The 23,654-nt window shown below is 37.9% G+C and overlaps 1 protein-coding gene across 10 annotated transcripts in view; it reads right to left on the bottom strand.

Moving 5' to 3' along the window:
- Window positions 1–18,406, bottom strand: part of RIPK1 (receptor interacting serine/threonine kinase 1) — a 54,342-nt gene extending 35,936 nt beyond the window's left edge. The window contains exons 1-5 of one of the 10 annotated variants that reach the window (XM_016431799.2): window positions 18,037–18,379; window positions 17,634–17,710; window positions 16,047–16,204; window positions 2,515–2,578; window positions 335–552 (exon numbers count right to left, since the gene is read on the bottom strand). In XM_016431799.2, the coding sequence (XP_016287285.2) occupies window positions 335–543 (209 nt within the window). In that variant the 5' untranslated portion in view covers window positions 544–552; window positions 2,515–2,578; window positions 16,047–16,204; window positions 17,634–17,710; window positions 18,037–18,379. Of the gene's footprint in view, window positions 1–334; window positions 553–2,514; window positions 2,579–16,046; window positions 16,205–17,633 lie in introns of all 10 variants that reach the window. The other 9 variants (XM_007488035.3, XM_056823371.1, XM_007488036.3 and 6 more) reach the window with 9 other exon arrangements.
- Between the last annotated feature and the right edge of the window lie 5,248 nt (window positions 18,407–23,654).

Below are 23,654 nucleotides of genomic sequence, written 5' to 3'. Positions count from 1 at the left end.
AGTGCTAGGGATACAAAGAAAAAGCTAAAACTATAATGCCCCCAACATCTGTGAGCCATCTAGTGGTTGGGCTCTTGTTTAGATAGATGAGTCCCCCTGGGAGTAATTAAAACTGTCCAGACAAATAAGAGAATCTAACATCTAGCTGCAAAATAGACCAGGATATGTCTTACATCCTTATTATACAGATAAGTATATGTATGTTATTTACATATCATTCAATACACTCTAAAGTTAGATGAACTGAGTGTGATACTTTATATCTTTTCCTTAAGCTCTTGATTTGATTAGCATATTTTTTCTGTTTCCTCCGTATCTTATCATGCCAACTTACTCGGTGCGCTTGGGACCGGTGTATACATTTTTCAAGATCACAAGCCCATGGTTTCTATGAAAACACAAGGACACCATTCCAAACCCTCCACTGTCTATCTGCTCCTTCTCTAACAAGTCGTCGGTTTTCATCTCCATGTCATCCAAAGACATGTCTGTTTCTTGTTTAGATGGACAGTCCTCTGGGAAAGGCAGCTCTTTCTTTACCATAATCCTGGCCTGCAAAGAAAGCAGAGAACTATGTTTACAACAATCATATTTAATAAGCATTTTCAAGTATGCATCACAAGTGTTGTGATCCATACTGTTTTGAACCACAGGAGAGTCTAGTTTCATTCTTTCTGAGTAAGATGGCTGTGGGAAACACCATCAAGTGTTTCAGACTAAGGAAAGTCAAATCTTCCTAGATGAGGAACTCAAAAGACTGTTCCAACAGAGTTCTGATTTGCTCAAGTCTCTCTTACATCTGTAAAAAGGAGGAAGTCAATAGGTTTCCCAGAATAATCACAAGCTGACAGGAAGCTGGAGAGATTATCTGGTCTACATTAGAAGTGGTTTACAAATTTGGACCCACAGCGATCAAGTTCTAGTCACAGATCAAAAGCTATGTATTGGATGGGCCGTACTTAAAGAGCTGTATGAATGCTAGCTATTATTTCTCCTCCCTGCTCTTTATTGAGCAAGGCTAAGGAAACATAAATATTTTCACGTAAAACATTCCAAGTTTGTTCTTTCCAGAGAGATTTTTGTAAGAAAACAAAGAGGAAAGAAAAGATGACCCATTGCTTTTAGGCCTATTGCTATTTTTTGGATTATGCTCATATGAGCTTATCCTTATTTTCATCGTGGGTAATAAAAATAATGGTAACAACAAAAATAATTGACATTTAAATAGGATTTTAAAGTGTGTAAAAACCTTTTACATATACTATCTCATTTGTTCCTATCAACAGCCCAGTGAGGTGGGTGGTATTATTATCCCCATTTCACAGATGAAATAACTGAAGCTCAGAAATACTATGTAGTTTTCCAGTATCATACAACAAGTAAGGCAGAAAAAAATTCTTTCTTTATGTCCAACTCAAGTCTTCAATTCTGTGGCTTAAGCTAATTTCGTCTTAGTCTATTCTGTTCTCAATACAGGTAGAAAAGAATTGGTAGCTATCTTTATAATAACTTCACATATTTAAGACTACACTTTTTTATATTCAGTTCTAACAACTTTCACATAGAGGTTTTTTGATTCGTTTTAAAAAATCATTTAGATTCATACTCTGGACCCTCTTCATTGTCTCTATATCTAAAAATAAATAGGGCTGCTAAGTGCTTTACAAATATTATCTCATTTAACACATGGATGGCACATAGTAGGAGCTACATAAATGCATATTCCCACCCCCACCTCAGAGGCCACTTTAATCTAACCTATGTATTAATAAGAATCTCTTCTATCATACAATATCCTAAACAAGTGGCCATCTAATTTTTGCCTATATTGAGGGAGAACTCACTATTTCCCGTGGCAACTGGATCTATTTTTGAATCAATTTAAAAGTTAGGAAGTTTTTCCTTAAATCACTCCTAAATCTTCCTTTCTGTAATTTTTCATCCACAGATCTTAATTCTGCCTTCTGGAACCAAGAATAAGCCCCTCTTCCATATGATAATTCTTCCATTTCCCCAGGCCTGTTTTCATGGCCCCCTTAATTCTTCTCTTTTGCAGGTTTGACATACCCATTTCCTTCAATGGATGCTCAAGTCCACAATCTTCATGTCCTATACTATCTTGGTTGCCCTTCTTTAGACAGTCTCCAATTTTTCAATGTTGTCATTCAGTCATTTTTCAGTTGTGTCTGACATGACCCCATTTGCAGTATTCTTGGCAAAGACACTAGAGTGATTTGCCATTTCCTTTTTCTCTAGCTCCTTTTACAAGAAATGTGAGGAATGTGGGAAACTGAAACAACAGGATTAAGTGACTTGCCCAGGGTCCCACAGCTAGTATCTGGGGCCAGATTTGAATTTAGGACTGATTTCAGTCCTTTTGCTCTACTTACTGTGCTACCTAGGTTCCCAAGACTATCAAAATTCTCCCTAAAATGAGCCCCCCTCCCACATCTGAACATAGTACTCCCAAAACTTTATTCTAAGGATAATAGCAGATCATCTGATATTACTTACATTCAAAACTCTTATTTGTATAAATCAGCTAAGCCAAAGCATTCTTTTTTTTGTACAGCCAGATCTGTGAATGAGAATAACAATACAAATGGTATCTGGATCATTTCCTCGTGCTTTTGCTTAATTTACTCTGAAAGTCATAAAAACTTGAAATCCTTCAGAAACAGAGTCATTAAGGAATTACCAGGGTCACTTTTGAATGTTAAGTTTTTGGAAGGCAGATACTGTTTCTTTTATTATTTTTTTATTCCTAGCACTTGCCATAGTGATTAATAAGAAATAAGAGTTAATAAATACTGGAGCTAGATATATTCTTCTTAGATCAAACTGAATTAAAATCTAATAAATGACCTCTGTACAAAGACATGGCTAATTCATATCTTCACTGAGGTTCTCTCTCTCCTTGAAATAATATTTCTAGAGAAACTCATAGCAGAAGACACAAGATGATAATCAGGAAAGAGAGATTATGCTGCCCTAGAATCGTGGAGCCTACTCACACTCTATCATTAGGTTTGAGTTGTAAATACCCTTAGGTGAGGGCCAACTACCACCACCCTTGTTTGTATGGATGAGAAGGTCAGAATTATTAAGGCCTTCTCTCACCAACTCTACATATTGGCCTAGGCCCACTTGTCTGGAGCCTTCTGCTTTAGCAGGGACCCAGTCACAGAGAATGGGAATCCCCTCTTTAAGCTCAGGAATCTGGTTCCTATCCCACTAAATAAATATATAAATTACTATAATATAAATTATATCCTAATATCAGAGGTAGGAGAAGCAGGGGCAGAATAACTCTGGGGTTCCCCATACCACAGTCCCACCCCCTCCCAGAAGAGTATCTCAGGAATCAAAGTCTCTTGACTTTCATATAACTTCCAAAAGTCTGCCATCATTTTGTTCCCTTTGTGTATCAGTCCTAACCCTGAGGAAGAAGGAAGGCCTTTCTTTCATTCAGTCTTCTTCCCAGTGTTTGTCCAGGCTCCATATTAGGAACAGAAGCTCCTTCCCTAGGCAGAAAGCTCCCTTCCTAGGCCTGTCTCTGTCTCCCCATCCTAACCTAACTCTCCTTCCAGTAGCCATCATCACCTTCTGCCCTTCCACTTCTGTTTGTGTTGGCCAGAGTCTGATGGATTCTCTTTCACTTTAGCACATGGGAAATGGAAGGTCTTTTCTTCCCTTGGGCCCCTGATCCCACCTCTATCCCAACTGTGCTACCCAGGGGCTAAAGAGTTTACCACCATCTTAGCCTATTAGAAGCTGGCTCCATTCCTTGGTTACTCCCAAGCTTGGTCAGAGGAGAAAGGGTTTTTTATTTTCCCTGAATCCCTTCCCTGTCTCTTTACTTGGCCAAAGTCTAAAAATTCTACACTTCTGCTCTGAGCTGGCTAGGGACTAATGGCTTTTTTCTCCCTTAGCCCTATCCACTTGTACCTGGTCAGCATCCATTCCTTCTCTCAGCTCAGTCCTGACTCTTATAGCAGCAGGAGGGCTCATGGTTCCTTTAGTCCCACAATTCTCTTGGGCCCTACTAGTACCTGCACAGGGCCTAAAGGCCTCTCTCTCCTTTAGCTCTTTCTAAATAAGCCAGTAGTAGAACCTTCTTCCTTCTTTGCCATGGTAAGAGGTCTTTCTTTATTTCAATCCCATCAATGAGAAAGCATCATTTTATATAGATAGATAGATAGATATAGATATAGATATAGATATAGATATAGATATAGATATAGATATAGATAAATGGCTATAGTGGAATGGAAGAAAAACTCCTTTCACTTTAGCCCTATCACTACCAAGTCAAGAGTGGAAAAGCCTCACCCTTTCTATCCAAATCCTCCCACCTAATACATCATTCCTGTACCAACAGCTCCAGCTTGCAATGAAATCAGAAATATTGAGTAATAAAATTTTTTAAAGTTGAAACATTAATGAATGGGATGATAAAAGTTTCATATAATAAATTAAATTAGATAATAATATAGTGAAGGGATTAATTAATTTATCAATTAATTTTTTAAAACATACACATGAAGAAACATAAGAACAATTAGGGAAAATGTAATATTACATCGAAGGACTAAGAATATCAATTAAATGGGAATAGAAATCAGATCTGAGATTTCATTGGTAGAGAGAATTCTCAGAGGAGGAAAATCCCTCTACAAAAGCAAGTTGGCACCTTCTCTGCAATTTATATTTCTGGAAAGTTACCTAGAGCACTAAAATAGTAAGTGACTTGCCCAGGATCACAAAGTAAAGGAGGACCTAAATAACTAGGAGGACATTCAATGTTCTTACATGGGTCAGAGTAATATGGTAAAATGACAATATATAAACTAATGCATATGTTAAATTCAGTATCAATCAAAATACCAACTGGTTTCTTTATGGAACCAGGCAAAATCAATAAAATCATATAGAAAAACAAAATTATTAGAGATCACATTGATGAAAAAGGCTAATGAAGGAGCTAGGATTCACTTGCTAAATCATTAAAGCATTTTTAAAAATCTCTCTACCATGTGCCAGGCTCTATGCTAACTGTCAGAGACACAATAGAAAATAGGCAACAATTCCTAGTCTTAAGGAGTTTAAATTCCATTAAGGAGAATAATCAATACACATATTAATAAATAGTTATTTCAGGGGTGGAAGGACAGTGACTAGGAAATGCCTTATGGAAGAGGTTGGCACTAAAGATAAGTTTTATAGGAAACTAGGAAGTCTAAGAGGTTGAAATGAAGAAGGAATGTGTATTGGGTAAGGGGAAAAGCTTGTGAAAAGTAAGAAAGACTGAAGATGGAATGTGACACTTAAAGAACAATAAGTAAAAGCCAGTTGGCTAGATTGTAGAGTACAAGGAAGGAAAGAGGAAAGGAAAGAAGGAAGGAGAGAGAGGAGGGAAGGAAGATAGGAAACAAGCATTTATTTAGTGCCTATAATGTGCCAGGTACTCTGCTAAATGCTTTACAGATATTATCTCATTTGATCTTCACAACCCTGAAAGGTAAATGCTATTATGGTCCCCATTTTACAGTGGAAGAAATTAAGGAAAACAGATCAAGCGACTTATTCAGGGTCACACAGCTAGTTAAGTGTCTGAGAAGCTAGTTAAGTGTCTCAGTTCTTCCTGACTCCAGGCCCATCCCTCTATACCCTGTGCCTCCTAGCTGAAAGAGAATAATGGGTAATAAGCCTTGAAAGGTGGGTTGGAGCCTGTGTGTGAAAAGATCTAAATGCCACAATAAGGAGTTTATCTCTGACCCTAAAGGCAGTGAGGAATCACAGCTCTTGGTATGATCTGTTTTAGGAGTGTCATTTTGACAACTATGTGGACATGGACTGAAGTGGGTAAAGGTTTGAGGCTTGCTGATTCAGCTAAGTGAAGCTCTCTGCCTCAGAGTTGCTCTATTAAGTCCAACAGTCAAGTATGAGAGCTTGGAGCTCCTTGTGCTGTTTCATTTTTAGGTAACCAAGAAGTAATAGCAGCTGGAGCTTTTATTTTCCTGAGCCAAATCAAATCTTGAGGATGGTTTTAATACCATTTTTTAACACCTTATCTTTCATCGGAGAATCAATACTATATATTGGTTCCAGGACAGAAGAGTGGTAAGGACTGAACAATGGAGGTTAAGTGACTTGCCCAGGGTCACACAACCAGGAGTGTCTAAGGCCACATTTAAATCCAGGACCTCCCATCTCTAGGTCTGGCTCTCAATCCATTGAGTCACCTAGCTGCCCCCTCAGTATCTTTTAAGAAAACAAAACACAATAACAAAACAGCTTAACTTGCATGGAAGTTGGGGATGGTTAGGCTGTTGCTCTCACCAGGGCTGTGAAGTATGCCAAATATTCAGGGAAACAATTCCTATGAGGAATGTTTCCTTAGCACTCTTCTGCCTTAGAACCAATATATACAATTGATTCTAAGGCAGAAGGTAAGGGTTATAAAAAATAAAATTAAGTGAAAAGATAAAATGGAATCTCAATTGGTTTATGATATAAGGAAATGAATACTATATAAACATGTTTGGAATGATAGTGTAAAGATAGCATACAGAAGGATATGCTATTTGTTTTTACTACAAAAATAACTTGAAAATTTGAATTATTTCTCCACCTTAGAAAGGACTGAGCAGTATCATCTATAAGAAATGATGAGTTTAATAGAAACTGTGAAACCCACATTTCCTTTAATAGTATAGCCCAAACAACTGGAAATGGAGGGACTACCCATCAACTAGGGAATGGCTGAGCAAGTTGTAGTATATGATTGCAATGGAAAACTATCATGCTGTAAGAGATGATGAGCAGGAGAAGCTCAGAAAAACCTGGAGAGACTTACATGAACTGATACAAAGTAAAGAGAGCAGAACCAGGAAAACATTGTACACAGTAACAGCAATATTGTATGATGAACAACTGTGAAAGACTTAGCTCTTCTCAGCAATGCAATGATACAGGATATGCTATCTACCTATAGAGAAAAAACTGTTGGAGCTGGAATGCAGATCAAAGCATATGATTTTTCATTTGTTTATTTGGGATTATGTTTTGGAGTTTTGGTTTTATACGATTATTCTCATAAAAATGAACAATATGGAAATATGTTTTGTGTGATAAAACATGTATAACATTGAATTGTTTGCTATCTCCAAAAGGGAGGGAGACCATTTGGATCATACAACTTTGAAAAACTTATGGAAATTTGCCATTATATGTAATTGGTAAAATATCTTTATAAAAAAAAATAACAAAATGTCTTTAAAAGTTTCAAAAAGAAAAAAAGTATCCGTTCGAAGACAGAAGGGAAGTCACAGCTAGACAATTGGGGTTAAGTGACTCGCCTAGGCTCACACATCTAAAAAGTGTCAGAGGCCAGATTTAAATGCAGAATCTCCCATTTCTAGGCCTGGCTCTCCATTCACTGAGTCATTGTAATGGAGGGAGAGAAATGGAGTTACCCATTACCTAATTTAGGACTAGAGTGTGGTAGAGATGGAATGGAGCCAAAAGTTGGAGAGGGGGTATGGACTGTTTCTCCTCTCTTTTTCCCTACTAAAACCCACACTAGTTGTCTTTCAGAGTCACAGACTGTATTTCTTCAGTCTAGGTTGAGATAAAGTCCAGGACTGAATTCCTGAGAAGGTGTAGCTTCCCTCCCTAAGCTTCAGGTCTCTTGAAAGCAGGCACTTGATCTAATCAAACAGCTATTTATTCTTAATGAACACGCATAATGTAGGACAAGTAAGATGGTGGGATAAAGTAATGGGAAAGTGGGAAATTTAGGAAATCCCTAAAGGCTAACAGCTGACCTCCTTCTCCCTAAATCCTGCAGGATCAGGCTTTGCATGCCTGACCCTCTGGAGTCAATTGTGAGGGCTGACCTGATTTCTCTCTGTTCTAGTTATGATATGAAGTTCAAGGACTGCTTTAGAGGGATGGAGAGGAAAACTTCCTGAGGTGGATAGCTTTATGACAAAAGTCCTATCCACTCCCGTTGTCTTCTACTGGACTCTCAGAAGGATGATCAAGACTCAGAGGTTCTCTCAGACCAATCTCTCTGAAGGGCTTCCCAAAGAGAAATGAGTTAACTGCTTGAATTTTCTCAGCTCTTCAGCTCCTTCTCTGGAATTCTCTGTCCTTCTTGTTCTTCCCCCATTTGATTTGTTCTTCTGCTTAGGGTTCACAACGTGCTTTCCTTACAGCAACTTGTTTTAGAAAATATGAGGATTGTCAGCATGCTTGCCATTACATGAACTTGGACTAGCTAGCTCTTTTTGTTTATCTCATTCTCTATTTTCACAAGATTTGGATATTTAAAATATTTCCTTTTGAAAGGCTTTTCTTCCCTCCCACTCCCCCCAGAATTCTTGGTAAAGAACTTTAAGGGTTTTCCCCCCTACTTTTTAGTTTTTACATTTAATTTTTCCAGATATATATATATATATACACATAAATATTCTTAGCATTCATTTTTTAAAATTTCAGTTCTAAATTCTCTCCCTCCTTCCCCTCTTCCATCTTTGAGAAGGCAAACAATTGATTTAGGTTATATATATATGTGCAGTCATGCAAAACGCATCAGTCATGTTGTAAAAGAAAATACAGGCCATAAAAACAACTTGAGAAAAATAAAACTTTTTTTTTCCTTAAACCTTCACCTTCCATCTTAGAATCAATACTGTGTATTGGCTCCAAGGCAGAAGAGTGGTAAGGGCTGGGCAGTGGGGGTTAAGTGACTTGCCCAGGGTCACACAGCTAGGAAGGGTCTGAGGCCAGATTTGAAATCAAGACTTCCCATCTCTAGACCTGGCTCTCAATCCGCTGAGCCACCCAGCTGCCCCCTAGAAAAATGAAACTTAAGAAAAATAAAGTATGCTTCAATTTTAATTCAGATTCCATCAGTTCTTTCTCTGGAGGTAGTTAATATTTTTCATCATTATAAGTCTTTTGGGATTGTCTTAGATCATCACATTGCTAAGAATAGCTAAGTTATTTTACATTTGATTGTTGTACATTATTGCTGTACACTGTTTTGGTTCTGCTCACTTCACTTTGAATCAGTTCATTTCTAGGTTTTCCTGAAATCTTCTGACTTGTCATTTCTTATAGCACAATAATAATTCCATCATTATCATATACCACAACTTGTTCAGTTATTCCCCAATGGAAGGGTATCCTCTCAATTTCCAATTTTTTGCCACCACGGAAAGAGGTATTATATATTTTTTACATGTAGGCCTTTTATGTTTTAAAAAATCTATTAGGACATAGTAGTATTTTTGCTGGGTCAATAGGTATTCACAGTTTTATAGCCCTTTGGGAGCAGCTAGATGACTCAATTGATAGAGTGCTAGACCTGAAGTCAAGAAAACTTGAGGTCAAATCTGGCCTCAGACATGTACAAGGTGTCTCCCATTTTTCCTTAATTCACTGGAGAAGGAAATGGCAAACCAAGACAGTATCTTTGTCAAGAAAATCCCATGAACAGTATGGTCCAATGAGTCATGAAGAGTTGGACATGACTGAACAACTGAATAACAACAATACCTCTTTGGGCATAGTTCCAAATTACTCACCAGAATGGTTGCATCAATTTATAACTCCACTTGGAGTTCATCACTAGTGAGGCAGTTAGGTGACTCAGTGGATAGAGAACCAGGCCTAAAGAACAGGAGGCTCAAATCTGGCCTCAGATATTTCTTAGTTATGTGCCCCTGGGCAACTTAATTCCAATTGCCTAGCCCTTCCCCCTTTTATCTTTTGGAATTGACACTTAGTAAAACAGAAAGTAAGGGCTTAAAAAAACAACAATAATGCCTTAATTTACCAATTTGTTCATATTCCAATATTTGTAATTTGACTTTTCTGTCATATTTTGCCAATCTGATAGATGTGCGGTGTTACCTCAGAGTTGTTTTAATTAGCCTTTTAGTAATTGGTTTAGAGCATCTTTTCATGTCACTATAGATGAACTTTGAGTTTTTTAATGGAAAACTGCAAATTAAGAATTTTAAATCAGGAATTTAATAAGCATTCACTATATCCAGCCTCTTAATCTCAATTTCTGCCTTTTATTGACTGTTGCTTCTGTCAGATAATTTTAGGGTTGTAACTTTAAATCTAGATTTAAACGGTTGCCAAATCGGAGTAGTTTTTAAAGTTCACACTTCATAGGGGGCTTGGAAGAACTACACAGAATTTGGGAAAATGGTAAATTTTCCCAAAAGGACCTTCTGATACATTAACTTTATGATTTCAATAAATGAGGTAGCATGGTATTAAAAAAAAAAGCACAGGGCATTAGAGTGAAATAATCAGAATTCTTTTGCAGTCTCTGACACTTATTAGCCAATGGACTTTGGGCCAGTCCCCCAACTACTTTGAGACTCATTTTCCTCATCATATAAAATGAGGCTAATCATGCTGTCTCCCAGGGTTGATGTAAGGATTAAATGAGATAAAGTATGTAAAACCTTACACAGGCAGATATAAAAGCCTTGGAATAATGGAAGGCTGAAAATTGAAAAACTGCTCCCCTCCTCACAAGTAGGAATAACTGAATAAATGAAAGTAAGAAAAGAAAGAAAAAGGAAGGAAGAGGAGAGGGGGAGAGAGAGGAGGGGGGAAGAGAGAGAAGGAGAGAGGGAGGGATGGAAAGAGGAAGGGAGGAAGGAAGGAAAAGATAGAAAGAAAAAGAGAGAGAAAAGAGAAAAGAAAGGAGGAAGGAGGAAAGGAGGGGGAAGAAAAGTGAAGAAAAGTAAAGGAAGGAAGGCTTTTTAAGCATAAATAACACATATAGGGCAGTGGTGGTTGGGAAAAATGTTTTGGTCTGGGAAGCCACAAGGATGATGAATGGAGTAATAAATGAATGTACCCTTTCTGGGAATGATATTTTTGAGTTGATTACTGTTCTCAACCTACTTTGAACATAGATAGACTGCCTCCTTTATATAATTCCAAACTCCAAAGTTCAGTAGCATATCTCTTTAGAAATAACTGTTTTCCGGTTAGTACAAAATGAATTGTCAGCTTTGAAGGGCTTAGACCTACCACTTTTGCAAAGATTTCTGCCCTTCTGAATATAATGCTCCATTGGGGTCTAGAAGCTGCCATGCCAAAAAGAATATAAATGGGTTCTAAGATTTGCAAGTTGACTTACACATATAGATGCTTTTCTTCTACCTTTAAGAATCTTAAGAGATACATGAAAATAAGATAGAGACTGGACCTGTGATTTCATTTGGTCTAGGGAACTCTGAGATGAAGGATTCATCATTCCCCCAAGTATTTATTTATTTTAAACCCTTACCTTTTAAACCCTTATGTATTGGTTCCAAGGCTGAAGAATGGTAAGGACTAGGCAAGGGTGGTTAAATGACTTGCCCAGGGTCACAATGCTAGGATGTGTCTGAGGTCACATTTGAACCCAGGACCTCCCATCTCTAGGACTGGCTCTCAATCTACTATACTGCCCAGTTGCCCCTTCCCCAAGTATTTATAGAGAGCAAGACTTTTCCCCCCCAATTTTCAAACTTCCTTAATTCTAAGACATTATGGAAGATAAATGATGACTAAGATACAGTTTCCGTTCTTAAGTGTAGATTCATGCTCTCTCTTGGTCAAAGATTACCAAGGCAAGCATTTTGTAAAAGCTTGCCATTGGTCACAAAGGGAAAAGCTATCTGCAAAATTGTTTATACACTTCTATAAATGTCCTCCACCACTTTTGCCTGAAAGGCAAGTTGGTAGAACTATGATCTAGCCATTTTGGAGAGCAGTCTGGAATTATAGTCATAGTTACATGTGTGTGCATGTGAGCACACGCCTTTTGACCGAGAAATACCACTTTTAGGTTTATTTCCTAAGGTGATAACAGGAAAAGGAAAAGAAAAATTGCTCTAAAATATTAATAGCACCTCTTTTTGCGGTGGCAAAAACTGGAAATTGAAGGGAATTCATCAATTGGAGAATGGTTAAAAAAAGTTGTGGCATATGATTGAAATGGAATGCCACTGTGCCATAAGAAACAACGAGCAGCTTTATTTTGGGAAAACATGGAAAAACCTACATGAAGTTATGAAGAATGAAATAAATAGAACCAAGAGAATATTACATAAAGCAACAGAAATATTGAAAAATGGCTTGTTTATGTCTACCTCCAGAGAAAGAACTGATGGATAGAAATAAATAAGACAGTTTTATTTCTATGTAAATCTGTGTTGTCAAATGATGCCTTCTCTAATTGGGGCAGAGGAAGGAAGAAAGAAGTTAATTGGGCATTTTAATGTAATAAATAAATATTTTTAAAAACACATGCTTTATAGAACTAGAAAAACTGTATATACAAGGACTGCAAGAAAGTAAATAGAAAAGACAAAGACCACAAAACAATCAAAACTGAATGATGTGAAATAATAAAGAACAACCTTGGTCCCAAAAAGAGAAATACATGAGAAAATACCTGCCCTCCTTTAAAAATTATTTCTTATAAGGTATAGCTTTCTAAGAAGGGGAAGGGAGGGACACAGGAAGAAATGTAGGCAATAGAAACAAAATATAGCAATAAAATCTATTTTTAAAACATAAAGGAAAATAAAGGAAAAATGCATACTTTACTCATGACAATAAATGAGTAACATCATTCCTACATATGAAAAATGGTATTGTTTTTATGGAGAAAGGAAATCAAGAGAGAGATGGAGAGAAGAGAAATATAAAAAAGAGAAGGAAAGAAAGGAGAGGAAGAGGAAGAAGGATTGATAGAACATTGATTGATAGGAAATCACTGAAAAATCTTGTATATCCAATGTTTTAGTATTCTTCATTTCCTTACACTTTCAATTTCAATTTTATATTTGTATAACAGACAACACTTCCTCCTTCTCAATACACCATGAAAATTATCTTTAATCAAAGTTGTTGAAAAGCCCTTGTCTATAGGATCTAGACATATTTAAGCTATGTTAACAGTATAAAACGTTTAAAGTTTTTTTGTTTGTTTAATTTATCGATTAATTTAAGCTGGTATTTGGAATAAAGTTTTTATTAGTAAATATCCAGGACCTTTGTTTAAGTTCCAGGACACAAAGAAAACTCTGAAAACAAGTTTTTCTCCAGGCTACCATTCTAAGGAAAATTCTTATCCTGTATTGTTGAGGGGTCTCTTTTTGTTTCCTACCTTTATAGGAACTGCTCGACCAGTTCAACCAATTCTTATGTTTGACAAACAACTGCCTTCAGATAAAGTTGTTGTTTTTTTAACAATCATTTTATTTGATACAATTTTTCATACAACTTTAGTCGATACATTTTTTAGAGTGTTTAGAACTATATGGTAAAGTTATTACTGTGTAGTATTCAGATTTTTACCAACACACATTTAATTTACTATCTTGCTTCCATTTTGCCATCAACAGGGGAACAGTAAGAGTGAACTACATGTCTAAATTCAATTAAAAAAATAAAATTCAATTGGCATGGACCATAATATCCAAGGCTATCCCTAGGAAAGATTCAGGGGGCCTGAAATAAATCGTATCCTTCCAATACTCAGCATTTTTCTTACAGGTAAAATTGGATCCAAATGATCATAGAAAGTTTTATAGGTGATGAACCATCTTGGAAATAAAAAGCCTTAACTGACAAAGGAAGCCCTACTCTGTTATGTTTTAATCAGATCACATCTGAAGTATGAAGCTGAATTGTAAACAATATATTTTAAGAGAGCTTGGCAAGCTAGAAAAAGGAGGGAAAGGAGGATAGCTAAAGGGAAGATCATTTGATATAAGTACTGATTAAAGAACTTGGAGACTTTTAGCTAAGGAAAAGAAAACATAGTAAATGGGGGTGGGGCATGATAAACATCTTCAAATATCTGAAGGGTAGTCAGAAGAGAGATTAAACTAGGTCTGCTGGATGATAGAAGACAAAACTAAGGATAATAGATTAAAAATGCTTAAATTTTTTAAAAAATGTTTGTTACATCAAAATTCCCAAATATCTCCTTCCCTTTCTACAATCCCTACACTAAAGAAGGTGTCATTTGAGAAAAAGTTTTATGTATATATAAAACTATGAGGGATTCCCCCCCCCTTTTTCCCAAGAATGCTTTAGATAAAAGTTTTAAGGAGTAAGGTTACATTGGAAGTAAGAAATTAAAAAAACAAAACAAAACAACTTTCTACACATTAGAGTTATCCCAAAGTGGAATAGGCTGCCTTGGCAGATAGTGCAGTAGGCCCTCACTAGAAACTTCTAAGTGACAAAAACTTAAGAATGTTATAGAAATGATTTTTATTTATAGAATGGAAACTACAATGGCATGAAGGACAAGAATCTAGGATCCCAGATTAAAACCTTAAAAAGTAACTAGTCTAATTTTCTTATTTTAAAGATGGTAAAACTAAAGCCCTGGGGCAACTAGGTGGTACAGAGAATAGAGTGCAAAGGCCTGAGGTTGGGGAGGGCTGAGTTCAAATCTAGCCTCAGACACTCACTAGCTTTGTGACCCCAAGCAAGTCACATTGGCCTCGGTTTCCTAAACCATCAAATGAGCTGGAGAAGAAAATGGCAAACCACTCTGGTATCTTTGTCAAGAAAAACCCAAATGGAGTCATGAAGGAAGAATCAGACACAACTGAAAACAAACAACAAAAAGCTGAAGCCTAGGGAGGTCCCCCCAGTTAGAGTCAGAAGACATGGGCTAGACTAGATGGCATATGAATTTTCCTCTAACTTAGCTTCTATGATTCTGTTGATTCATAATAACATAATTAGGATGTAGTTTATAGTTATAGTGTTTTTTATGTATATTATCTCATTTGAGTCTCACAAGAATCTTATGGAGCAGGTGTGATCCCCATTTTATGGTTAAGGAAATAAAGATCACAGAAATTAAGCAAATTGCCCAAAGTCATACAGCTAGTGTTAGAGGCTGAACACAGGAGTTCAGGTCTTCTTGACTCCAGGTTCAGTGCTCTATCCATTGCCACACCAAGTGAAAAGTCCAAAGAACTGGGGAGTCAGAAAGACCTGAGTTCATGTGGGAGTAGAAACACAGAAGAAAAGCATATGATTAATCACTTGTTTATATGGGCATATGATTTGGGGTTTTGGTTTTAAAAGATTACTTTCTTACAAAAAGGAATAATATGGAATTAGGTATCAAGTGATAGCATGTGCATAACCCAGTGGAATTTCTTGTGGGCTCTGGGAGGAGGGGAGGGAAGAAGGGTGGGAGACAACATGAATCATGTTACAATGGAAAAATAAAAATAAAAAAGAAAGACCTGAGTTCAAATCCAACCTCACTTACTAGTTGTATAAGCCTGGGTAAATCACTTCACCTATTTGCTTCAGTTTCCTTATTTGTAAAATGTGAAAAATAACAGTACCTACCTCCCAGGGTTGTTGTGAGGATCAAGTACTTAACACAGTACTTTGCACATAGTAGGTACTAAATAAATGTTAGCTATTATTACTATCATTATTATTATATATTTATAATATATTACATATTATATCTAGTACTACCCATCTCAATACTTTATACATCAGGAATACTTGTTTGCCCCCTCAAGGATTCTCTTTCTTTAAAATCTTTGATAACTGTTTATAAATATGGTTACTTATACTTTTGAAAGTATAAGCTCTAAGGGATTATTTCACTTATAGTGTTTATTTACCTAACATCTGGCATGCTGAAGGCACTTATTAAAGGCTTATTGAATAGGAGCAGCAAAGTGGCTCAGCAGATTGACAGCTGGGCTCGGGGACAGGAGGTCCTGGGTTCAAATATGACGGAAGACACTTCCTAGCAGTATGATCTTTCTACCTTAGAACTGATATTCTAAGACAGAAGGTCAGGGTTTTTAAAAAATGCTTGACTGCTCAACTGACCCCTGCATCTCAATTGTGGACATAAAGATAGGGATAAGGACCAAACCTGTTATTTCACTGCTATAGCAAGCTTCTGGATAAGGAAATTGCTTATATCAATACAGTTTAGCACCTTCTTTCCAACTTACCTGAGTATTAGAAAGTTGCCTAGTACTCTCAGAAGAAATCTTGGAAAGTTGCCTAGAAATTAAATGGCTCCTGTGGGATCATACAATCAGTAATATGTCAGAGGACGGAACTTGAACTCAGGTTTTTCTTTGGTTTCAAGACCAAATGCTTATTCACTCTACCAAGCAGAAACAGAAAACATATAAATAATAGTAGCTCACATTTATATAGTGGTTAACAGTTTGCCAAGCATTTTTCTCAATGCATTCTTATTTTCTTCAGCATCTCCATTTTGCAGTTGAGGAAAATGAGATGGCAAAAGCCTAAGTGCCCATAGTCGCCCTATGTACTCAGAAGTTCTTAGCATAGGTCCACACCCTAGTTTCCGCAATTGCAAATAGGGAATAATAATTAGTGGTAAAGAATAGTGATCTATGATCCAATAAATCAAACAGGGCCAAAGATTCTAATTTGACTCAAACAACTGGCCATAACTGAGATTGTTGAGTAAAACACTCTAAATGAAAACTATGGTAGAAATTCTATTGCTAATGGGACAATTTATTAAAATGCCCAATAGAACTTTAAATAACCATAAATGTCTCCTATGGAAATGGTGTAAAATAAGGTCAAAATAGCACAGAGATAAAATAGCAATAATTTGCTTTATAAAAGCAAAATGCAAGTGACAGCTGGGGTGGCTCAGTGCTCAGTGGATTGAGAGGCAGGCCTAGAGATGGAAAGTCCTGTGTTCAAATCTCAGACACTTCCCAGCTGTGTGACCCCAAACAAGTCACTTAACTCCCATAGCCTACCCCTTACCACTCTTCTGTCTTTGAACGAATACACAGTATTGGTTCTAAGATGGAAGGTGCAGGTTTAAAAAAAAAGCAAAATGCACTTATATCCAAGAGAAGAAGAAAGGTTGATCAATATCAGAGAGTCTAGACGGAGGCTAGAGGGATCCTGACTTAGAAGTATTTAGGAACTAGCTCGGTCGCGCCCAACCCCCACCCCACCCCACCCCAGTCTTCCCCTGAAGATCCTGACTGTCAAAGCAGCACCGACACCTCTACCCTTCCCACCCCACCTCCAGCCCTGCTACCCATACGTGGTTTCTCCTCTCTGCAGATTCTCCTAACAACAGGAAATGTCTTGGGACCGGCCAAGTGCGCAGTCCACAGAATGATTCTCCTGTTTTCTTCCCAAAGTATTTAACAAGTACCGAGTGTGGACAGCTAGCTCGCTTAACCCCGGGAGACAGAGTCCTTCTCTCACACGTGTGCGTGTGGGGGCAGAAGGAGAAACTGAGACAGGCCGTAACGGACACAGACGGACATGGACAGAATTGCAAGCAGTTCCTATACTTGACTCTCCGATAGGAGAACCTGGCATTCTCAGCCTAAGTCCCTCAGAGTCGGCTCATATGCAAGGTTAAGTCCACAGCCGGAGCGCGCGCCGAAGTCTTTCCAAGTGGACTAGATGAGACCCCGGGCCGCCCCTCCTGCCCACCCGAGCCAGAACACAGCCTGCCCACTGCCCCCTGCGTCACCCCGACTTCTGGGAAGCTGGCTGGCAGCTTTCTGGGTGGAAGGACTAGGACGTACCTCGAGGGCCGTCGGGTCCTTCTGTCTGGTGACCAGCTGCCTCAGAGAAGTCCTAGGCCAAACCAGGAAGGCAGTCACTGCGGGATTTTGCCGGGAAATTCGCCATTAATGAATCTTATCAGCCGGGATGAAACCGCGCAGTCGCAATGTAGGAAAAAGTTAGTTTCTTTTTCTGGGTAAGATAAACCTCTCCCCCGCCCAGAGCGAGAAAGTGATAAGGAAGTGCCCGGAGGCGACCTCCGAGCCCGGCGGGTATCAGCTCCTGGTGAGGGACCGACTACCGCAGTGGCGGAGGAGGGGATCAAGCCCTGAAAGAAAGAGGAGGGTCTGCAGGACCCTGAGAGGCCCGTGCATAGGCCGACTTGGCTGCTTCTGGAGGCTGCCGTCCTCCCGCCCCGCTCACCTGGCTCTTCAAGGGTCCCGCGGCTCAGTGACAGCGGGGGTCGCGCCTGGGGGAAGACTGGCCCAAAGGCCGCCGACTATGTGCTTGCGATGTCTGGGCTTGGAATAGGTTGCAGAAACGAGAAAAAGGAGAAGGGATGCGCCGAACTTCAGAGAATCCGACTGAAAGCAGTTGGCCCCACACCGACTTTTATAGACAGAAGCTAAGCATTAACTCCACCCTTTTCTCCTTATTCTCTACGTAAACTTCACCGTGTCTGGGAGTTGCCAATTCTCCATAGGTCGTTCTTTTCCCTACTAGTCACAGTCAAGTACATTTGAGAAACGGATCTCTTACTCATGCGAAATGTTTTTTGCTGACACTGAATTGATTTTCTTCTTGGTGTGCATCCCACTCAAAACGGCTCCACCACACAGATAAGTGTTATGAAATAAAAACCAAAAAGCAGGTAGTACACAGAGGTTAAAAAAAAAGTGGTAGTCCTCTTTTACAAAAGTAAAGTCACCTAGCATGTAAGAGAAAAGAGAAATGTTTATATCAGAACATTTAGTTGATTTTTGTCTACATTCAGGATATATAACCTTTGTGTCATGTACCCCTTTTATGAAGACTATGGACCTCTCCTCAGAAGAATGTTTTTAAATAATAGAATATTTTAAATATTCGAATATTTTAAATGTTACAAAGAGTTAAATAAAAATTTTAAAAGAATTCCATTTTGCCTGGATCACCGAGTATGGGGAGGGAAGTAAGATGGCTGAAGAAGGGAGAAGGGCTAAGGCTTTCAAGGAATTCAAATGATAGAGGATTTTATTTTTTATTCCGGAAATAAGAGGAAGCCACTAAGGTCATTGGTTAGACCTGCTGGCTTTAACAAGAAGATTTGGATAGTTGAATGGAAGAAAGATTGAAGTGGAAAGAGACTTGACAAGGTTGGGAAAAGAATCAGAAAACTATTGCAATAATCTACTCATGAGGTGATAGAGTCTGCACCAGAATGTGTATAGCATCAAAGGAGTAAATATAGAGATGTTGTGAAACTTGGGTTGATAGCCCTAACCCTAATGGACTCCTAGAGCTAATAGATAAAGCTTGGCAAAAGATTAGATATGTGAGTAAAAGAGAGTGAGGAGTCTGAGATAATACCTATACCAGGAGCCTGGGTGACAGAAAGGATGGTGGTGCCTTTAACAACAATAGGGAGGTTATAAAGAGACAGTCTGAGGGGAAAAAATAGTTCCATTTTGGACAGGTAAATTTTAAGATGTCTATGAGACATTGTACTCTAGATAGCAAAAAAAGCAGTTAAAGCTGCAAGATTGGAGGTCAGGAGTTAGGTTATTGATGGATAAATAGATTAGAGAATCATCTACATAGAGATGATAACTGAAACAATAGGAGCTAATGAGATCAAACAAAATAGTATTGAGAGACTACAGAAGAGGACCAGGACAGAGCCCTGGGGAACACAATTAGTCTTCTGTACTTTGAATGTTTATTTGTGTTTATGTTACTCCATACTGATAATAAATTTTATGATAATTAACCATGAAAAATAAATAAATAATAAAAAGGAACGTTGAGTTTCAGTTGGAAGTCAGTGAAAATCAAAATGCATTCTTTCCCTGTCTAAGTTTGTGGACCCTCTCAGAATTATCTGTGGCTGTCTTAAAGGTCCATAAAGAATCTCTAGTCTAAAATTAGATGAATGCTACAAGTAATATCTTTACAAACTTTAGAAAATCTGGCACAAACATTTTACAGAAACTAACTTTACTGGTTACAATAACAATGGATTTAGGAATTATGTTGTCTTTCTCTCACCTGATTTGGACTATCAAAGTACCACCTCTCTTACCTTCCTGTATTGTTTCTCTTTTCTCCTGTTGCTCTAACTTAATGGAAAATGATGCTGAATCTGCTACTAAGTACAGTGCAATTCAGTGGTTTTTTTCCTCAAAAACTCAGAAAATTGTTATAGAAATATTGTATCTGTATATCTGTCAAATATGACAGAAATGTGAATTTCTCTAATACTGCAATGATAATATGTTACAGCTACTTCATATGATGGTAAACCTACTGATGTTAGTGACTACTCTTTTCCTCAAGAAGAAATGTTTGGTTAACAAAATAGCTGCAATTTTGAAATGATCATCTTGCACACCCTTTTTTCTCATTCAGCCCTGGGCCTAGCTTACCTGATCCATTTGTAATGTCTATTCAAGATGTGTGTGTTTGTGTGTATGTGTATATGTGTGTATATGTGCCACTAATAAGATTTATTTTTGCCAAATAATGAAAGTGAAATCCAATTAGACTATATATATATATATATACATATGTATAGGATACAATAATAAAAAAGACAGTGACAAAAATAAAACATAGGGTTTTCTTTTCATTTTTACTGAAATTTTCATTTAAAAATACTCTATTATAGCCTAACTTCACTGCCCTCTCAAGTAAAATTAAACCATAATAAGGATTTTAAAACAAGCACTGTGAGCTTTCCTTTCTCTTATTACCCACTAAGCTGAAAACCTAGGACCTGCTTTTCCCTTGTCTGCTTTTAAACAACAAAAACAAAGCCCTAGATGCTCATATTATTTCATAATATATCTGTGTTCTATCTGGGTAAATGGGAAAAGCCACATAACCTAAAGCTGAGATGATGTCTATGCCTGAACCTGGAGAAAGTTCTTACGGGCCTTCTTCTCTGCTTTCTGCAGACCAAGAGTTCAGATTTTAACATTACAATATTTAAAATCAATTTGCTTAATACCAATGTTATTTCAGTCTCACTGGAGGCTGGCACATTGCTCTGCTATGGAGCAATGATACGAACTTAACCTTTGTCTTCCACTTGGAATCAGGTTTGAACATAGGGATAGATTAGATTCATGTCTGTCTGTCAACAAAGGATAGGGATAGGGACTAGACCTGGGATTCCATTGCTACAGAGAATTACCAGATGAGGAAATATCTTCTACCAGAGCATACATATATATAGCTATAAGTGTACATACACATATATACAAATACATGAGCTTTATAGATCATCCATCCAAATGTACAGTGTACAGTCTCTAATGGGAACAAAACAAGTGGTATAGCCTGAATTGTTTTTAAATATTGCAAAACTAAAATGTCTGCACACAGAAAGCAGAAGTAGGGCCTTCAGTACTATCCCCAGGTCAGGGATAGATATCATCTCAGCTTTAAGGATGTGGCTTTTCTCAACTACCCAGATAGCACAAGGATCCTTTAGGAAGGAGTTAGGAAGTAATGGGCGCCTAGAGCTAATAGATAAAGCTTGGTTGTTGCTGTTATTTTGTTGTTTAAAAGTAGATAAGGGTACAATAATAGGTCCTATGTTTTTCAGCTTAGTGGCTAATAACTAAGAGAAAGGAAAGCGCATAGTTCTTGTTTTAAAATCCTTATTATGGTTTAATTTTACCAGAGAGGGTAGTGAAGTTAGGCTATAATAGGTTTTTAAAAAATGAAAAAGTCAACAAAAAATGAAATGAGAAGTCTTTTTGATTCCTTTTTTTTCTCATTCCACAGTTTTTATCCTATCAACTGGGTAACTGGATTTCACTTCCTATTGGGCAAAGATAAATCTTATCAGTGGCACAGAAAATAAGAATATCTTGGTATATACTATTTTCAATAAAGTCTACTTCACCTAGACCATTAAGAGTTTAAAAACTAGTTGTATTTTTTTTTTAAGCCTCACCTTCTGCCTAAGGCAGAAGAATGGCAATGGCTAGGCAGGCTAGGGTTAAGTGACTTGCCCAGACTCACACAACTAGGAACTGTCTGAGGCCACATTTGAACCCAAGTTCTCCCAACTCCAGGACTGGCTCTCAATCCACTGTGCTTATTAGCTGCCCCAAATTAGATCTGTCTTAATGCTACTTAAGGGCATGATGCTTTGGAAAGAGTCTTGGATCTGGGTTTGAATCCTAATTCTGTGTCTAACTATCTTTGAGAACTTGGGCACATTTATCCTCTTTGGACATCAGTTTCTTCAATAGTAAAATGAGATGATTGCCTCTGAGTGAGGTACCATCTGTTTTAAATATATAGTTTTAAAGTCCTTCCTAGCATTAATTCCATGAACTTGTCTACTGCCACATTTCCAAAGGCACCTCAAAGTAATTTGTGTCATAGAATGGTAGGGCCAGAAAAGAGCAATTCAATCTCTTCCTTTTACAGATGAAGAAACAGGACAAAGAGGGATTTAATTTGATGTTTAATGCGATCTTTTACAGCGCATAAATACAAAGTCACACAAACACCCACACAGTGTTAGCACCTTAAAGGGGTGTTTTTTCTTCCTTTTTTTTTTGGCTATTGCTCTACAACATTAAGAAATGTAATAATAATAGCTAGCATTACTCTTGTGTGTTAAGATTTTCAAAAGTACTTTGAAAACATAGTCTCATTTTGTCCTCAAAAGCCCCCTGAGGACATGATAGGGGATGTAGACTCTAAATGATCACCCTGGTGCAATTATCAATAATAGAGAAATAGGTCTTGATCAATGACACATGTAAAACCCAGTGGAATTGTGTGTCAGCTATAGGAGGAGGGGAGGGGAGAGAAAGAACATGAATCATGAAACCATGGAAAAATATTCTATATCAATTAATTAAATAAAAATTTTCAATTAAAAACCCTCTGGGAGGTCAGTACTATTATGATCTCCATTTGACTGATGGGGAAAGTGAGTTGGGGGAAGGGGAGAGAAACAGACAGACAGAAATAAAGAAACATACAGAAATAGAGAGACACAGAGTATTTAGTGTCTAAGGAAGGCTGCATTTGAACTCAGATCTTTCAACTCTAGGTCTAATGCTCCTCAGCATAAAGTTAGTGTGGGTTTCAAAATTAATAATAACTACATATTATATTTTAAACATTTTATTAATAATAACTAGGGTAAAAGAACTTCCTGAATTCAGCCTGGTAACAGGTCCAAAAAGAGGAAGAAGGAGGAATTACAGCCACTTAAATACAATCATGCAAAATGTGATGCAGGAAAATGGAATTTTGGGAAATACTAAGGAACTTCTGGGGGATGGAGTTCAAAGGCTCAAAATCTCCAGTTATACATTAGTTTAGTGACCAGGGTCAGGTCTCCTGTTGCCACTACAAACTGTGCAATGGTCCTGAATGATTCAAGCTTCCTCTACCAGCACCACTAGGCAAATGTCACTTCTGAGTCTGAATTTGAACTTGCCTTCCTAACTCCAGGTCTGGCCCTATATGGACTGTAACAGCCCACCGCTGCTGGAATGGAGCTCGGACTGTGATCCTCTCTTTCCCACTAACTGTACAGCTGCAGGTAAGCCTGGGAATGGGCTACGGGGGCTGAAACAGAAAGTGAATACAACCGCCTCCCAGAGAGGAACCTGGCCCTTTGGGGAGGCAGCCCCCTTCCAGACCCGCCTACTTCCACCCCAGCAGGCTTAAGGAGGTCTCTCCCACTGCAGAAAGGAAGAGAACTATTCTATTAAAGACCCACCTAATCTGTGATACTCGAACCCAAACAGTTCAGGCACTACACCCTGGTGGCAGACATTGGGTTATGGCTGCTCTGTGACAGGCCC

The sequence above is a fragment of the Monodelphis domestica genome, chromosome 3 (genome assembly GCF_027887165.1).
Source record: "Monodelphis domestica isolate mMonDom1 chromosome 3, mMonDom1.pri, whole genome shotgun sequence".
Lineage (NCBI taxonomy): Eukaryota > Metazoa > Chordata > Mammalia > Didelphimorphia > Didelphidae > Monodelphis > Monodelphis domestica.
Note: the sequence above shows the minus strand (reverse complement) of the source record. Positions and strands in the feature narration are given on the sequence as shown.